The sequence below is a fragment of the Dicentrarchus labrax genome, unplaced genomic scaffold, assembly GCF_905237075.1.
Source record: "Dicentrarchus labrax unplaced genomic scaffold, dlabrax2021, whole genome shotgun sequence".
NCBI lineage: Eukaryota > Metazoa > Chordata > Actinopteri > Moronidae > Dicentrarchus > Dicentrarchus labrax.
This window is the reverse complement of record NW_026136707.1, coordinates 16415594-16435118: the sequence shown is the minus strand read 5'-3', so window position 1 is coordinate 16435118 and position 19525 is coordinate 16415594. Positions and strand designations below refer to the sequence as shown.

At 38.3% G+C, this 19525-nt stretch overlaps 1 protein-coding gene across 2 annotated transcripts; it reads right to left on the bottom strand.

The window, feature by feature from the left end:
• Positions 1–2210: 2210 nt before the first annotated feature.
• Positions 2211–12750, bottom strand: colec10 (collectin sub-family member 10 (C-type lectin)). 2 transcript variants are annotated; one of them, XM_051407591.1, is made up of 8 exons: positions 12674–12750; positions 12461–12577; positions 10237–10308; positions 6034–6105; positions 4165–4218; positions 3428–3523; positions 2818–3029; positions 2211–2568 (listed from the first exon to the last, which is right to left on the bottom strand). In XM_051407591.1, the coding sequence occupies exons 2-8, from the start codon at positions 12558–12560 to the stop codon at positions 2323–2325; spliced, it is 852 nt and encodes a 283-aa protein (XP_051263551.1). In that variant the 5' UTR covers positions 12561–12577; positions 12674–12750; the 3' UTR covers positions 2211–2322. The 2 variants fall into 2 exon arrangements, with proteins under 2 accessions (XP_051263551.1, XP_051263552.1); XM_051407592.1 differs by having other exon boundaries at positions 12670–12741.
• Positions 12751–19525: the final 6775 nt, after the last annotated feature.

Sequence of the window (19525 nt, the reverse complement as noted above, 5' to 3'; positions counted from 1 at the left end):
ACACTTCAGGTAGAACCTGATAGGCCTAAACTAAAGATGGCGCCAGTGCCTTGATGACGTCAGTTTTCATTCAATATATTCAAACATTCATTCAATATATTCTAAGTTCATTTCCTAAACAGCATGCCATAATATGGTAACCAAAATTGATTGGGTGAATAAAATGGGGACAGTTTTCCACATGCACTGGCATTAAAACATTTACAGCTAGCAACAGTTTCATCAATTCATTCAGTAACAATAACTAAGCTTACCTCTGCAGTCCTGAGGAACTTTGAAGGATCTTCACAGAGGAAATACGGCAGGCCCCTCAGAATGACAGCCCTTTTTGTTTGGTTGGAATTCTGTTAAAAGACAGAATACACTATTAAAGCCACTAGCGACTCAAGTAGATGTGGCCATGAGGATACCTCACTTTAATAACAATCTATGGATCAATTAAGTTCATTTCATTTAACAAGCAACAGTTTGTTCACTCTCTCAAAATGGTGCTCTGAATGAAAGTATATGAATGAGTGGCAGAGTGAGACAATGAGGGAGAGATAAATTGAGCAAGGAACAGTAAGAGTGTGTGAGTTAGTGAGGATGCTGCTGATAACAATGCTACTACGTGTTAGCATTAGTAGTTGTATAAGTTGAAAATATACAATCACCACTGACATGTTCTTCATACATCCTGAGAAGAAAAACAAATTACATCTTACATGCTGGGATTTCTAGTGTAATGATATCACCTGCAAAAAACAATGCATCGGAGCTGGGCTGAAACTAGCTCACTGTTACAACATCAATATTACTACAAGCTGCGTTAGCTACTTGCTAACTTAGCAAAAGAAAGACAAGACAAAAGCAATTTAATTAACTCAACCCACCTTGATGACAAACTGTGGAGCAGGCGCCAGTTTGTTCCTGAGGAGAAAGGAGAGTGTCTCCGTCACACTGAGCTCACCTGCGACAGACTCAGCTCGGCCTCGCGCTGCAGACAGGGAGGCGGGGTCACGCGCGAAGTTTAAGGGATATCAGAGATATCAAGAAAAGGCTTTGAAAAATATTGTTTTCTCTCTCTTTTATTTTCAAATATCTTTTGATATAGGTTTTGCTGAGCTAGAATTTTGTTCAAAGCGACATTAATGCCATCTGAACAGAAGCAGGACCATCTGGTTGCTTCTGGTGATTAATGCAAATAAAAGGCTAAACATTTATTATAATATAAATTATAATTATATAATAATTATGTGCCAAACTTTTAGCTATCACTTAAAGCTAGCTATCTTAGTTACCTCAGTTTCCAGCAGGGTAATCCAAACTACCGAACAGATTTGGAAGTGGTGAAAGAGAGAAAATGGCGGGCAGCAGAAACGTTTTGTTTGGAGATGTTAATTGAAGGTCAGCCAATGACAGAAGCGATTATCCGTACATGCTTTTGACTGACATTCTTAATTTCAATTGAATCATGTTTCTTAGTTTGAAAACTTTTCACTAGTTGAGAAGACATAAACACAAAATTCTGAGTTATCACAACTGTTTCAATAATTTGTAGTCATACTGACAATGAATTAGAAGTTATCATGACTAATGGGCACAACTAATTTTTACAGTGCACCTGATGAACCTTCTTATCACAAGTTCATAAGTACTTCTTATTATCACCTGCCATTCTGTACATGTCCACTAGCTGTCACTGTTGAGTTATCCATCCTAACTCATCACCTCTTGCCTCACCCTCTACTTCCAAACATGTCAATACCACACTGAGGACAGATGGTCAGAGGACTGCAATATAGATAAGCATATTTGATCAGGTCAGATCAAGGTTCACACTGAATGAATTGAATAATATTGTTTCAGTGTGACTTACTATATGTAACACTCATCATGATTACTGCAAAAACACAAACAAAGAAAGTTCAAAATTCTAATGAGATGTCACTTATATATTCCAAAAAATTTAGAAAGCATTATCTGAATTGAATCTGAATTGAAAAACTAACTGAAATAGAGTAGGGGCGATGATTAATTAATCAATGATTAATACTCTAATCATAACAAAAATGTATTGGTTTATCTTATAAAATGATTTTGTAATAGGTTACTTGATAAGAAGCAGTAGACCATGTAACATTTACTCAAGAATCTGTCCATTGTCCGTCTGTGATGGTGTAATGTCATTGATCAAAGCAACATAATCTGATAATCCAGGCAAAACTTAATTTTAATTTCAGTTATTTCTTTATTAATACGTATTAATTGCCAATTTTCTACAACACAATATATATGTATACTTTTATCTCTTTTGCATGCAAGTCTGGATGCCTCATTGACTTATGATGATGCAGAGGCAGGTGTTCCTCTTCCTCCTCCTCCTCTTCTCCTGCTCTTTGGGAACTCACAGATGAAAAACATGGTGGCTTCACACTCCACATGACCCCATGTTCCAGTGCTGAGCAGCTCCACGCAGCTTGAGTTTGTAGTGGAAGATACAATGGACTGTAGCTCTGGCTCTTGGCTCCAAGCTGCAAACCCCTGCAGTGGGCTGGAGTCTGCATAAACATAACTGCTTGTTCTGTCCTGATGGCAATAAAACACAGAGATAAGTAATTAGTTATTCACAACAGGGAACACTCTTGAAAAATAGTTCCTCAACAGTTAACCAGGTTTCAGGAGAATTTGGCCCTGTAGGGCTGGGCGATGTTTCTATATCTACAGATACTAATCCTCCTCTAGAGAACAGTGGCAAAGTGGACAAATGGACTAAAAACTGAAACCCCGCCCTGCTGCAGTTTGTGTGTGCATTATGTTGTGATGGGGACCACTTACTGTGTCCTTGCTTTGAGCCTGGACTCCAATATAAACTCTTGTCAGTCCCGCCTGACTGACATAGTCTGCCATGAGATTGTTGGTGTTGCTGGTTTTTGGCATGGCCAGGGTGCCTCCTCTTAGCTTGCAATTCATTGAAGCCTCTCCGAACCTCTTGGGCTCCTTGACCAGCAGGTAGTACCTCTCCTCTGTTTCCTTCAGCCCCAAGATAACTGCACAGAACAGGGTTACGGGTTAAAGGTCATTAGGAGTTATTTACATATTGTCCAAGAAAATGGAAAAACTGTTTTCTCTGCAAATAAGTTGTACGTGCAAAGCAACAATTAAAACAAAACAAACTACACAAAATATGTATTTAATAAAAAAAACTAGACAAGTCAGAAGGTAGTAATCTAGTGCCAACCCTTTCCTATAGCCAGCCAAACCATCATTTTTCAGCCACATTGTTGTCAGGCCATTGACATGGCACAATTAATAAAAAACAAGGACTGGGTTAATTTCTAAAAATAGCTGCATGTTGTGATTTTCAGGCTTTTGAGAATATTCAGCTTGCTTACTGCGACTTAACATCCTGTAGTGTTTGCTGGATTTCATACCATTCAGTACTTACCATTCTTCACAAACTTGACAGCATTCCTCAGCTTGCCTACATTGACATCCAGCTGTCCAACCACCTTCCTGTACCTGCCACAGTCACATGTTGTGCCTGAAGGATTAAAAAAGGGTCATGTGATGATGTGAGTGTCTGCATTAGCACAAAAGAGTACATAAGGCTAAGACTGGGAACCTTACAGAAGAGCACCACTGGTATGATAGCCCTTTAAAAGCCTAGCGCAAGTCCTGCTGCATGGCACAAGTCTCGTCTAACCTTGCTATTGTTTATTTAAATTGAGTTAATGAATTGCAATGCTCCCTATACGTGTTCATGCTATGTACACAAGGCATTGTCCCTGATACAGGCATGTACTTCAGCCATCTCCTCTTCTTATCTTCGCTTATCCCAAGGCTAGTTTTCAGCAAGTGAAACACATAATCAGGTGAACTGAGGTCAGGTGCTGCATTGTCATAAAATTGGGGAACTAGTGGTGGGCTGTGAAACACACACTTAAAGCTAAAGGTCAGCACTTTGACCTCATAGTCATGATTTTATTTCAACTCCAGTGTGCTGGAGTATACGGGCCAAAAAAATTGAAAACATCTCTGTCCTAATATTGTTTGACAGTTTATTTGTAAATGTCAAATTCCTGTAACATCATTATGTCTGTCTGAGAGGAGGAGAATGGCAACTGTTGTTACATAAAGGATTTTTTAAAAAAAAGCAATGTCTGCATGCTTTAGACTACTCACCTGGTTTCCCTTTTAAACCAGAGGGCCCTTCCAAACCTATATCACCTTTGTCACCTACCGAGAAATAGAAAAACAGTAATTACAATTACGACACCTGTGATCCTGCAATTCTTTTTTTTTCAGGTTTTGAATCCATGAAAATATAAATAAATAAACCAGTACATTCACTATCCACAAATAACTCAACTTATTGACATTGTCTTGTTTTATGATGATATTGTAATGCATTTACAAAAGAATACCACCAGATGGCTGTATCACACATAAAACATTTTAAATATGGCTGCACACAGGTATAGATTTACTCAGGTCAAATGTTAACCTATTGTAACCCAAACTGAATAGTTCCAAATAAACCTCAACATGACAACACAAACATTTTTTGTTTGAAATATAGAGATGTGGATTAATTGTCATTTAAATGTAATCCGGAACATATTGTTTAGTTATAATGTAGCTTTATTAAGAGAATCAACTGACAGTTGCAAATTTTGGGGAAGTGGGCTGCAGTACAAACATTACAAAAGCCTGGTTTTGTATGAGGAGGAACAGTGACATATTGTACCTGAACAATCTGACCAGCCTGATCACAATTTCTGACTTATTATCCTGTTGCCAGTATAGTATCTCCTATAAGTTATTAAAATAAAATACTACCAGATATGCAGTGCAGTGTTGTCTCTGAGGGTGTACAGTACAATACAGTTAACAGTCCTGCAGCAGTCAGTTGGTTAGTTTTCCATATGAATCCACTAATTACACATAGTTTTATAGTTTATGGCTTTAGATAGCTGTTCTTTGGCCCAAGCTAAATGTAAGCTTTGGAGATACTCTAATAATAGGCAGACATATGCACATAATTATAGAAGATTCAGTGTCATAATCTCATGTTTATCTTGAATGAACACCAATTTTTCTAACGTAGACATGAAAATTAACACTATTTTCTGTGACATGAATTAAAGCTGACATTTGCCCTGATAATGTATTCCCCCCCACAGGTGTTTTATGAGCTGCAGGCGCTCAGGATCAAGGAAAATCCAAACCTGTGACCTCACTCCTTTGCCTTGGATGGCAGATGCACAGCCACTTTCCTGTAAGTGTATTACACATAATGAATACTGAGAAAAGTGAATGCCTAGAAAAGAAAAGGGGAACATGAAAAGCTCATAAAAACAAAAATAAAGATAGAAATTGTTTCACCTCCCAAAGCAACTGCATGACATCATACTGTAGGATTATGTTTTCTTCTATCTTTGGATGTAATAACTTTGAACATAAAAGAAATAGGGAAAAATACATACTTTTAAGGAAAACTGCAACTGGCTTAAAACACTCCTTCTTGTTTGTATTAGTCTTGGGACTAATTAAGTTTGCTGGGTTTTGTAGAGATGTCCATTCTACTTATTTTGATGTTTTGAGTCTATGGTTTTGGAACGGCTGTCCAAGCTGAGGAGGAGTTCAGGAAACTTTTCTTTTTTTCTTTTTTTTGTTTTACATTTTTGTCGCCTGTTGTTGACAACTGAAAAATGGCGCAGGACCAAGGACACATTTAGACTTGAATCAGTCTCTCTCTCATTTTGGAGATATGTTTTTTTTTAAGGACACTGACGACTGGAAGCGTTACTTCTGATGCGCTCTCTTGTGTGATTACTGATAAGTGTACTGTATTCAGTGTATTGGAATGTATTCTAATGAAAATGTATAAGGCCTATGTTTACACTGTAATAAGGTTAACCTGATGACAGGGAGACCTTATAGCAAAAGTGGGAAGACTAGAGAGACAGAAACAGTGTTTACATTAACACTTCATATATAAACATGAACTTTAGATTAAAATTTGATTAAAATGACATTCCTTTGTTATACCTTTGTCTCCAATAGGCCCCATCTTTCCTGTGTGGCCCACCTCTCCTTTAAGACCTGTCTCTCCTGGCACTCCTGGGAAAGAAGAGAAAGAAAGAGGGTGAGAGGAGAAGGAATATATGGAGAAGACTGGATTTATTTGAGACACAGTACAAAAATCTAATCATTTCAATTTGAAAGTATGGCTTTCTTATCCAACATGGTGTGCATAATATACAGAAAGGGTACTATACCCAATGCACAACATTTTCCAAGAAGTGAATAGATATTGTAAAATCACTTCATCATGTTTTTTAAAGATCTCTTATTGTAGACATACAGTCTATGATTCGGATTTGTCACATTCTTGCAGTTATTTTTCATGGCTTTCATAGCGTTTTCTTTTGTTTTCTGATTATTTAGTTGTTTTCAAACCTAATCAATATAATTCCATGCTCCCATTTCATCTTCTGGAGATAATCTCTACGAGCCCTGAGGCTTTTTCCCAACAATCACTGCATAGTTTGGTTCCTAACTTCTTGACGTTCTTATTATTAGAATGCCAGTAAATAAATTAGAAGAGAAAAATGCTGATTTATTTTGGGCACTAAGTAAAGTACTTTGGGTTGAGTGGCCCGTTGTGGAGTGTAGGGAAAGTGTGCGTATTTGTAATCATCTACAGTCCTTTTTAGGATTTCAGAAGGTGTTAGAAGAGATACTGAGATGGCTTTTGGATGTTACAGTGAAAGTGTAGGATGACAGAAGATATTGTGTGTGTGTGTGTGTGTGTGTGTGTGTGTGTGTGTGTGTGTGTGTGTGTGTGTGTGTGTGTGTGTGTGTGTGTGTGTGAGAGAGAGAGTGTGAGAGAGAGAGAAAGTATGGGAAAACTACAGAGCAGACTGAGGCTTTCTGCCAGCACTTGAATGAGTATTTCCTCAGGAAACTATTCAACTGGAAATTGATGGCATTTGAAATACTAAGTGACGCATTGGAGAGGCCTATTGCTATTAGAGGGATTTGCCACACACACACAAACACACACACGCAGCTATTCACTACTATTTCCTATTTCCCACTTTCTCATGTTGATTTTCTACTTGATGATTTGTGAGAAGTGTTGGCAAAAGGTGTGAGGTCTTATGGATTGTGTGAGGTCTGGTAGGCTCTGGCCTATGGGAAATTTCACAATATTTCACTATAATCTGCATGAAATCTTTGCATGCATTTTTCAGCATGAATGCCTGAGAAGCATCATCACAAAGCAAATATTTATGCAATACTCACCTGAGAACTGATTGTGAACAGTGATTATAGGTGTTTTTTACTATATGAAGACATTTAATCTGTTGGTCCTTGTTATTCCTTCAGTGTCTATAAAAGTTGATAAATGTTGTTTTCGCAGTGCTTATGCTTGCCAGTTAAACCGTCTATCTAAACGTCCAGATAACACTCCTTCCTATCACTGCAGTCGCTCTTTATAATGGCCAACCCCTCCAACTGGTTTAACGTCTGGATTCTCCAGCTGCTGGAGGAGAAAGGAGGTGGAGGCCACATTTTTCATTCTAATCATGGAGCCTAAGACACATTTTAAACAGTCTATTTCTAAAACGCCAATAATGGCTTCAACTGGTGGAATGTTTTCAGGTCTTAATACAACAAAAATAAAGGAGATTAAAATGCTGCATTGTTGGCTCAAACACCAAGCACATATGAATACTGGTATTTCTGCTTTTTAGAGCCTGGTAGACAGAGAAAAGAGAGCTGGGTCATGTCAAATGAAGGCTTTCAGTCAGATTTTCCATTTGTTGTACATTTGGTTCATTCCAACAGGTCCTTCACGAGAATTAAGAACATTACATAACACCTAACTGTACTGTTTGTTACACTGAAATTCTCACCTCGACTTTACCAGCAGTTTAAGTAAAGCACAATTAACAAATGTAGAAATCCAGCACAACTGTTTGTTGACGTCAATAAGTTTGGAGCAACAAATTGTTTTTTGTTGCCCACTGGAGCATTCACAGTCATGTATTCCCTTTTTAAGATTCCAAAATTAAGCAACTGTTTCCTGTAAAGTGGCTTAAATTAAGACAGGGAACACATGCGTCATCTGTTTAAGCTGTTGACTTACTTACAAGGTCATCATAGGAACTTGCGTTCATTCCTACAGTGTGCATACACACAGAAAAACCATAATGACTGGGTTTGCTATACTGCTGAAAAATATCCACAAAGTTGAAAAGTTGAAAAAAGGTTCATATATATATACTTACACCGGTGCTTTCTTTGTCTTTACACTTTTGTAAAAAGACTCAAGCATTCCTGACATTTGTCTCTCACAGTCTGATGAGAGAATGTGTGTTTGTTGTTGGAAAGTATGTGTGTGTGTGTGTGTGTGTGTGTGTGTGTGTGTGTGTGTGTGTGTGTGTGTGTGTGTGTGTGTGTGTGTGTGTGTGTGTGTGTGAGGACTTCTGTGTGAAGTTATTGAATAAAACAAACATCTGCAAAGAGAAACAGGGCAGCCAGGAACCAGGGCTTTCACACAGTGTGTGTGTATGTATATACAATGATGTACTGTGTGCATTGTGTGCATTTAGTATATTGTATGCCTCAGTGTGTGTGTGTGTGTGTGTGTGTGCAGACATCTGTGTGTATGATATGGCCAGTTGGTTGGCCAGCTTGTCTACATGGCCAGTTGGAACACATATGTTGAAGAGGGATGCCGCTGCTTTCCTCGGCAGCAATTAACACATCTGCTTCTTTCTCAGAAACACAACAGTGCAGGGCTGTCTGTCTTTTTGTCTGTCTGTGTGTTTGTCTGTATTTCTGTGTGTCTGTGTGTCTGTGTGTCTGTGTGTCTGTCTGTCTGTCTGTCTGTCTGTCTGTCACAGGGCAAAGCCTCTGTATCTACTGCACAGCGAAGGAAAGCAAGCTGTCTAAAGCAGGAAAAGCAAAAGCTGCTGCCAGGGCTAAGTCACGCAGGCTGTCTGGAAGCCCAGAGTACAGAAAGTAAGACTGTTTGTTCGGGTAACAAGAGCAATATAAATTATATTTTTGAGTTACAGATGGGTGTCATGCTTCTGTACAGACATAAAAGAGAAGTGAGACCTTCCGACTCATTACTTTTGCTGGTTTTTCCCCCTGCTTTCATTAGTCTTCAGCCCTTGCTACACGTGTTTCAAGCATGCTAGTAAAGAAAGAATTGCAGAATTTCTTCAGTATCTCAAGGGTTACCACTACATGTGTTCTAAATGAAATGCATTTTAAACTTGGACGTTGATATTGCAGGACTATTTTTGTGCTGTGTGCTAAAGTAGACTTCATTGTCGATCAGATTTTTGCCTTTTTCACAGAGGACATTTTGACTTGTCACACTGGGAAAAGCACAGGTGTAATTAATTAGCAGCTACATAACAGAGCCATTGTTATTCTAATGAGTGACACCTGTGCATTTGCTACTATAATATGTCAACATTTGTGTTATGGAAAAAGCCTATTTGATACATAAAACTTATCTAACCTCCTATTGATGAGTTCTAAGTCCCCAAATGATCTTCAGGATTTTTCATTGTCTGATTCTACTGTGACTCACTAAGTCATCCAGCTATAGTGTGGGTGCCATTAAAACAGACCTATGATTATGCCAGTATTTGTCCACTGCATCATCCTCAACTGCAATCTGATAACAAACCAAACTTTATTTTATTTAGACTATAATGCTGACCCATTAACAGGTCTGAAAAGTGAAGCCAACGAAAAGGCCAGCAGGGGGAGCTCCATTGGCTGCAATAACCCACCGTAATGGAGAATGAGACAACCTCTCACTTAATTTATGAGCTCAGTAAACAGTTTCCTAACGGGTTTATGGTCTCAATCGCTATTTTTCAGGTCTTCTTCCCTACTATGATGTTCATTTAGTAAATGAAGGTCCAATTTAGACGATAAAGCTGCGTATGCTTTTGGGTGTGTCTACCTTGTGAGTGACAGGTCATTCTCAATGAGTCTGTCCAGTGCAGTACACAAAACTCAGATCAATTTAGATTAGCTAAAATAAACAGATTAACTCGTAGTACGTCACCACCGCTGGCTCACACAGGCTCTGTCTAAAACGGTACTCCACAAACCAATGGGGATGTCATTGTGCTGACCATATGTTTTGTTTTTGTCCCAATTCCTACTTTACAGGATAAATAAATAAATAGCCAGGCAAGAATAGATGCTAGATACCTGGAAGTCCTGGTGGTCCATTCTTCCCCAGTTTTCCCTGATCTCCTTCCTCACCAATCTCACCTTGGTCTCCTGGATTAAAAAGGAAAGACAGAAAAGTGGAGTGTGAAAGTGACTTTTGTCTGCACAAGGAGAGTGGTTTCCCATTATGTTTTAATCACATTTCTGTAGAAAAGGGGCCTGTAAGAGGCATGGCAGTAAAATAGCCATCACAGGATGATGATACATTATCAAAACTTAACTGATGGCCAAGAACTATGCTACTGTAGCGCTGGATGTGGGTTATGCAGGGTTTGTGTATGAGATTAAGTGCAGGTCCAGTTGTTGTTTTGGGGGAAAGTCCTACTGTAAGGTTAAGTTTCAATCAACAGTGGACATTTACTGTGGACTCTGCATATTCCATTTTAATTTTTTTCATCAAGCCAATACCATTTTCAAAAGCACGTTTTAAGTATTAGTGACAACATTTAAAAGTTGAAAGCACAAATGAAGTGTAGGAGAAATATCTCTGGTGGGTCGACTGCTCAAAAAGCTCTTGGAAAGAAATCTTGAGAGGTTTTCAAAGTGTCTATTAGAGCTGTAATTTTGCCCCATTTGTTGATGCCAAGAGCACTTTATATCTTCTTAAGTGCTGGGCTTTGAAACGACGGATTGTAACAAACCCTCTCTTTTAGCCTGTAGGAGTACTTAGGAAAATTGATAATTCAGTTCTGCAGACTGTGTAGACATTTTCAAGTAACCTAAATCACTGCAATTTCAAGTGTTTTTTTCTGCCTGCATAACATTATTTCCTTTTCTTGACTACTGAACTCAAACTCTGTACGGTAAAATTACTAACATGCCTCACTTGTGTGATTTTGGTGTCAAATCACAGAGAAATTTCCCATGCCAAATATAGCATAGCCTGGCAGCGATCTAACATGCTTTTGAGCAATAGGATCACTTTATGTGACGTAAGTGAGTAAAAGCAGATTCAAGATTTTTCATCTAACTAAAAAAGTGTTTCACATGCCCTATGCCTCTATAAAAAATGAAATGTTGGTAAATCTATTTCAAAATGTTTAAGTCAAAGTACCAGTAAATGCAACTGAAGTATGTTTGTGGAAACGTTAAAATAAATAAAAACAGTGTGAACATTATTTCAGTGTTATGAAACGTAGAAAAATGCACGTCTGACACCCACTCAGATATGCAGACATGACAATACACACACTCAGAGACTGACTCTGCAGTCAGTATATGGGATGAGTCTTGTAAAAATAATCAGTTCAGTTTAGTGGCAGCTGTCTAAATATACGCCGTCACAATGGGACTTTCTTACAAAAAATTCAGTGGAAAGCTGACATAATGTCCACTCACCCTAGTGATTGTATTGTGTTACAGTTGCCTCTTCACTTTAGTTACACTACCACTTTATTTAATTGTTCAGTAACTACTTTTGTAAAACATTTGTCCACGAGAGTGAAGCTAACATACATTTATGCTCAAGAACTGTAAAATTCAGTTTTTACACTGATTAACTCCTGTGCTTTTTCACTTAACAGACCTCAAATCTTCTTTTTTACGCATGTTGACTCCTTAAGTAACATCTAACTTTCTTTCATGCTAGAGCTAAAAGCCATGTTTTAGAGTAGCGAGAATAGAGCTAAAAAATGGTGCTTAGCTCAACTGTGTATTTTATTAGGTCTGTCTGTCTGAATCAGCAGGGGAACAAGCTACTGGATGTCATAAAATGGAAAACACACACAGGGAGGCATTCCCTCCAAAAGACAATGGGGTAGCAGACTGCAAGCTAATAAACTACAGGACATTACATGCTTAGTACCGTTATCATCAGCTCTGTAAACCCTGAAGCATATCAGGGGTGTTTCCTTAGAATTTTCCACTTAGACTTTTTTATTTGATGCATATACAGGTATTAACATTTAAATTGTGAGGACCTTTCTTGAGGTTATGAGGTTTTAAATTAAATGTTATGAGCACTCAAGAACAGTATTTGTAAGCATATATAAGGGTATGTAGAGAAGTACACTTACTCCTCTTCAATACAAAGACCATCTTTGATCATTTGTCTGCTTTAAATCTATTCATGTCAGAGTTTTGCTCTACAGGATAAATCTTTACAGTTCTTAATATTGAAGTGTCATGCAATCAGATTTAAACACAAATACACAGTCACAGGCACACTCGGTAGACTCATAGAACATTTTAGGCCATGCATTACCTTTAGCTCCAGGTAGGAGGGTATTGGTGCAGACTTCTGTAGATGTGGAGATGTAGTTGAACGCGGCTGCAAACACACAGAGCACCAACAGTCCCATCATCTCCCAATCATCTCTGACTACGGAGAAAGATTGTGATGTTTAATTTTGCAGGTTGTTACTAGCGCCAAAGTATTGAATTTGCAAAATCTCTCATCTGCCATCTATGCACCTACTACAGCCAGAAGATCAGTGCACCAATAACGAGCAGAGAGGGTTAGAACAGAGCTCTGCTGTTGTATCTAGAAAACGAACACACACACTTGTTTATAGAGTCTTATCAGTTACTTGTCATAATGTCAAACAACACTTAACAGAGTACTGCATTCCTCTATGTCTTGCCCCTTGAAACTGTGTTTAATTACAAGTGCAGTTCGACATTGGGATATCAATGGAAGAATAGCAGTAGGTGACAAATACAGTGTAATGTTTTTTATTTTTATTCTGTTTATGTTTAATTTTTTTGAAGTTATAAAGAAAAATATTTATATTATAATAAAACCACTGTTTGACTTTTATGAATGGTATTTCTGATCACAGAGCCTGAAACCACTTTCTATTTGTTACATTGTACACTCTTTATATTCTTTGCCATTTTGTTTTAATGTTATATAAGATATTTGTAAAGTATATATAGGCAAATATAGGCATATAGTGCCCTCAAATATTCCCACAGTGGAATGAAAAACCTTTGTGTGAAATATCACAACGTAATTATTTGCATCTGATAAAGTTATGCAACAGTACACCTGTCAGCAATAGCACAAGATGTCCAAAATCTCTGGAACATCATGTAAATATTTAGGCTAAATGGAGAAGCAACTGGGATGTTTTCTTATCAACAAGGGAGTAGCACCTCTGGGCCTGGAAATTTCGTCTTTTACTCTTCCTCCCACCCTTTGGCCCACAAAAGTAGCAAAGGTCTGTTCATGCACAGAAACAAACATAAACATGCACATACTAAAGACATACCCACAAACACATGAGAGACAAAAATTGTCCCTGCACAAAAAAGCATGCACACACACAGATTCTTGCAAAACTGCATCCTCTGGTTTGTCACTATGTGGTGAAAACATACAGGGATTAGAGGGTTTGGCGGCCTCGGAGGGACAGAGGGAAAGGAGTAGAGGGTGGATGGCAGAACATTAAATAAAAAAGACAGAAAGAGAGGCACAAACAGGGTAGGATAGTGAGAAGAAATTAGGGATGATTACAGAAAACAACACAGAAAGACAAAAGAGACCAAAGAGGGATGGTAAGTAAGCAGGAGAGTGTGGTCAGAGCCACATGTCTTGGCACAGAGAGGGATTTCCTTATTCAAAAGTTATGCTTCCTGTGATGTCTTAAGCTCTCCATCAGAAAGGCAAGTCATCTGGGGCATTAGTGTGCTCTGCTCTTTGAAGTACAGGGAGGGGTTGTTATCGAAAGACTATTAATTGAAAAAAACAGATTCATCTTAATCAGACATTGGCTATTATTCCCGGAGGGACAGAGCTGGCTAGTCTTCACTTTGAAAAGCAGCCATTTTGAGGAGAGGAGTTTCAGGGATTGTTGGCTTTGTTGTGGTTGGCCCGTTATAATGTTGATTGTATTTACTGACAAAAATCTTTCAAATACACCCAGAATTGGCTGGGAAATTACAACACTCTTTTCTGCTTAAAGTCAAGTTACAACTTATTTCAACTGTTGCTAATGCTGTGCTTTTCAAAGGATATAATGTAGGCCTGCTACACAGTTGGACAAGTCATAGTCATTAATCTATTCTTATTGCTGATTGTAATGTTTGTTTCTTTTGGGTTGTCTTTGAAAAACATTTTAAACCACACATACACAGGCTTGAATATATTTCACATTTGATATCAGTGTGAGACTGGCAAACAGTTTTTCTGGCGTATACCGCTGTTTGCTTCAAGCTGCGTAGTCTATAGCATTCCTGCTATGGAATTTGTTGCTGTTGAGAGCTGAATATTTTGGTACGAGAGCTCTTTTCTGCCTCCGACCTTTGGTGTGGCTGACACTACTGGGTAAGCTGGTGCGGCCTATTCCATTATAGTTGAACAGAAACAAACAATGCCAACAGCATGCATCGGTGGGGCCAACGTTAAACATAAAAAATATTTTTTATGTGGAGGCTTACAGTGATTGCACAGCCATTAACAGTAACATGTGAATATTTAGTGTTTAACAAACGCTTAATAACATAAAAAAAGGGGAGAATGGCTCTAGCATTGATGGACTTTAATCATCGTTGATCATCACTGCTATTAAACTAAACTAGGCAGGTAATGTACAGTGGATTTATCAGAGCCTTTTCCACTACGCTTGTGAGAGTGAACCAAAACAGTAAAGTTTTTGCCTGGAAAACCAAAGCAAGGTCAAAGGTTATGATTATAATACATGATATTTGAAACAAAACATATTAGATGATGGCATAAAGAAATAACTGTGAGTGTGTGTGTGTGTGTGTGTGTGTGTGTGTGTGTGTGTGTGTGTGTACCATCAGTTATTAATCATCCTTTCAATTTGTGGACATTCTCTGTTACTGATTTATTTGAGGTCTGTGAAAGTGCAGCATTCCTACTCCGTGTCCACACCATGCACACACACACACACACACACACACACACACACACACACACACACACACACACACACACACGCATACACACACAAAAGCTCACACAAATACATAGGAACAACCCTGCTATCCTGAAGGCTAATTGTTTACATGTGGTTTAGATTGCTTTCTCTAATTAAGCAAGTGATTCACACTCCTGGATTGAGGGTTGACTCCATAGTGGTAACCACACCACAAAACAGCCCTGTTTTCTCTCTGCTTAAAAACCCATTTACAACACTGGATGTACCATCTGTATTTTAAAACAGCAGACGTAACATAAACCACCAGCATGTGTGTCAGTGACAAATCCGTCAACAGCAACTTCAGCACATAAAATGTTTACCTAACCTCTGCTCTGAACCACATTAATTTACTGTAGAGCGTGACTGTCATAATCAGCCCAGTAACTGCTGTGGAAGAGACTGCCTGTTTTTCCTGGTACTTACTGAGGATTTGGGCACCCTTTTCTCTGGAAAGCTGTGAGGCACGCAATAAATAGTGGTGACATCCAAAGTCACACACTGAATGATGTGTCTCTTTGTTTTTATGATTTCACTTTTCTGAGGAAGTGAGTCAGAAGATTTTCACCATCACTGAATGATCCTCACCAGGAATCAATTAAAGTCATGTTTCTGTTTGCTTCAGTGCTTAATCTACTGTATGCCCTGACGACTTCCCGGGCGGTCAACCATGAACGCTGGTGGTCTTCTTAGTAATCAGTAGTGCTGCTGTATCTGAAAAACCTCAAATGAGAAGTTTAATTACACAATCTGATGTTCAGAATTGACTGATATGTATGTCAACAGCAAAATACTGGGATTGACGCTTATTTGTTTCCTGCAGCATGTAAAAAGGTTGTAAGTATGTTCCTTAGCAGTTTGCAGTTCATCCAGAAACCAACAGAGAATAAAACGAAAAAGAAGCTAATGCTAGATTTTAACAATTATATGTGCAAAACAGCAGTATTTATGAGGACAGAATCATCTGTGGTTTCAAAGTATTGACTGCTGTAATGTAAGAAGCATTTTTCTTTAAAATAGATTTACATTGTGGAAAACTTTTAGGGGGCTTTTACTTCCAAGTTCCTGAATGAATCGCATTTTAAGCAGATACAGCGAGTAAACTCAAATGTATTGATTCAAATCAGACACAAGGGTGAAAGTCCCTACATCTACTGTAGGCCTTGGGCCAGTCTGACGCACCAAACTCCTTTATTGTACTGACCAATTGTGGAAAGACCCTCTCAGTGTGGTCAGAACAACACATTCACTTCTCATCTTCCATCTGAAAACTCATCTCTTTTAGCTTTTCCCATGAAACACTTCTCCCACAGGATGATTTCCCTGTTTTACTCATTGTGATTTCTGTGAAAAAACAACAAAGAAACCATTACAAAAGTAAGTAACATAAGCAAACTCCCAGAAAATTACTGTCAATACTATAGGAAAAGAACATGACGTCTGGTCCTGGTGTGAACTGCATTGACGGGCACAGATGTCCACATCCTTTTCTATAGTCAGGCACTTGTTCGCAGCATATAACACAACGGCCTTCAACTTAAATATATACGACTGCTCTTCTCAGAAGCCATACAAGAACAGACTAGCATATAGGACAAAACTCATGCAGTTACACAAAAATCGTGTAAACACACACAAGGCAGTTCATAACAATTTTGGTCATGGAGAATAAGTGCTTTGCAGTCAACCTGAGACTGGAATTCATTCAGGCCATGTGCTCCTCACTGAAGTTGGAAATTCCTAAGTGAATATATGACTCGCCATAGGCATCTTAGCCATGCTAAGGCATGTTTTTAGTGAAGCTTTTAATTTGCTTATGAATGGCAAAATGTTCAACTTACATTACTTTCACATTAATATCAAAATTAAAAACTGGTCTCTTTAAACCAAGAATACAAAATAAATTGTCCTTATGTGGGATTTTCCAGAAAGAGTCTGTAAAGTCAGAGTGCACTCTTGAAGGATTTGTGTGTTCGATCTACCTGGTATCAGTCAGAGCGACTGCTAAAATCCTACCACAAGGCAGATAGTTCATCCAGCTGTTCCAGTGGCAATGTAGACCGGGGTTTTTTGGAAATCAAGCTGGGTGGCTCACCATCTACTGGGCTCTTTTCACTGGATCTTCTCACACAAAAGACCTGACCTGCATTTATAAACAGGCTTATAGTCTCTGTTCTGCCGTCCTTTATATTTCTTATGTTTTCTTTATGCTGTACAACATCATAATGATATCAGGATAAACACTGAATAAGTGCCGATACTTAATATTTTTAAAATTATTTGTTACTCCAAATTCTCAAATGTTTTAATAAAATTGTTCTTACAAACAATATTGTCACAATACAAATATCATCCATGAAAATGGAAACTGTTTCAGCTAATATTTGAGTAAGCAATAAAACACATCCAGTTTATCTTATTAAACAGTAACCCTTAACCTTACTTTCTTAGTAACCCAAAATTGTATTTTCTGTAGAAACATAGTACCTGAATAAACAATAATTTTGACAAATAGTCAGTAAAACAAAATAAAACTCACGATCTCTGAACAAAATACTGCTCAGCAAATCACTTAATTAACTGACAACAAGCAAGGAAGTGATTAAAAACGCTACACTAGAGGAAATTCCCGTTTTTTTCCTTTTAGTAAAATGGCGACTATTACTATGAAATTTATCAAAACATTTCTCATAAACCACCGAAAATACTAGAATTAGCTTTACATGGAGTTAACTTACTTACTAACACACAGCTAGCAAACAAACTGAGAAGCTAGCTTACAGAGGCATGTGAATGGCAGCTGATTAGGATGAAATCTTCTTCTTACGGGTCTTATGAAGCTCAACTTTATGTTCAACATGTTCAACATTGAGGCTTTCAGGTGCTCTCTCTTTCTCGGGGTCACATTACACCTCTTCCTGCTCACCAAAATTCACCCCAAAACTTCCTGTCAATCATAGCGAGGGCGGGACTTAATGAAACAAAAGGTTATTACAACTACAGAAATAATAGTATTACCTTGAAACCTAAGTCAATAGTTTTGTTTTTAACTGTAGTCATTTCTATTTTAACCCTTTTTGTGCAGCTGGGTTACACCAATAAAAAATATGTGCAATGGTAGTGTGAACATTTTCCACATGTTAAAAATGTGAGAGAAAACAAAGAAGATATCAAATGCCACCCATCCCTTATTAATTCATTTGTTTTGTTTGACACTTTTTCTTTTCAAGGTCAGGTGTTAGGATTAGGCAGATGAAGCTGATCCTAACACACACACACACTGGGCAAGAGGCGTAGTACGCCCTGGAGATTGGCAGAAGCAGCCAGAAGAAAATATGAGGGAGTTCTCTGGCATTCTAGGGACAAACTGAAAGCACATGTCCTGAAGAAATGTGCTTGCATAAAGCAGAAACATCTAAATGTTCCTCAGAGAGCACCAGTGGATCGCATTAAGACCAGTCCAACCTTTAAACTAGTCTAAGTTGATCACATGCACATGCAGCAAAGCTAAGGTGGTCATAAGTATGTGCTTGTGGTGGATCACTTCACATGTTTTGTGTAATCTTACCTGACCAAAAATAAATCTGGGAAGGCTGTTGCAGACAAGTTATTCTTCACAGACTTTCACTCCACATTTTGTATTTCCTGAAAAAATCATGATCAAGGTTGGAATTTGACAACATTTTTCCGGTTGTACGAAAGACACCCATGGGTGTTAGTGGAGCTGCTGTTCAACATCAAACCTGAGCAAGATAATTAGACCCATCAGCTGTTTGGATACTAATGCAAACAATAGCCATGGGTCTTCTGCTAAAACTAAACATATTGTAAATCTTGGACACTTTGTCCCTGCTGTGAGACTGTGTATATGAGCATTGTAGATGAACCAATGTACAAACTCCAAACATTAACTATAGTAAACACAAGTGTTTTAAATCTGTCACACTGGTGATGATGAATGATCCACTCCATTCTGAAATACCTGTGAAATAAATGTAAAATGAGCAGAGCTGAATGATCTAGATATGGGGAGCTCTGATGAGGGGGAATGATAAGAGGAGTCGGGTTGTGTCTGACCATTTCTGTAACTTTAGACAAATGACATTCACACCCACTTCACGCTGTGATCAGCCAGCTGTGCAGAGATGAAACAAGAACCAGGGTTTGCACTTCTCGCTGTAGCTCACTTTTTTTATTCATTACACAACTATTTCTCTCACTTTTCATGTGAGTGCAACACAATGAAAGTGGAAAGATTGTCTGAAAATGTGTGCCATTATCTCTTTAAACAGTATTGCCTCTCCCTCTCACAATGATGGCCAGATTTTCACTCCGCCTTTGAGAGTGGCCGTTGGAACAACTATAAACACATTTCCAGCGTGTTC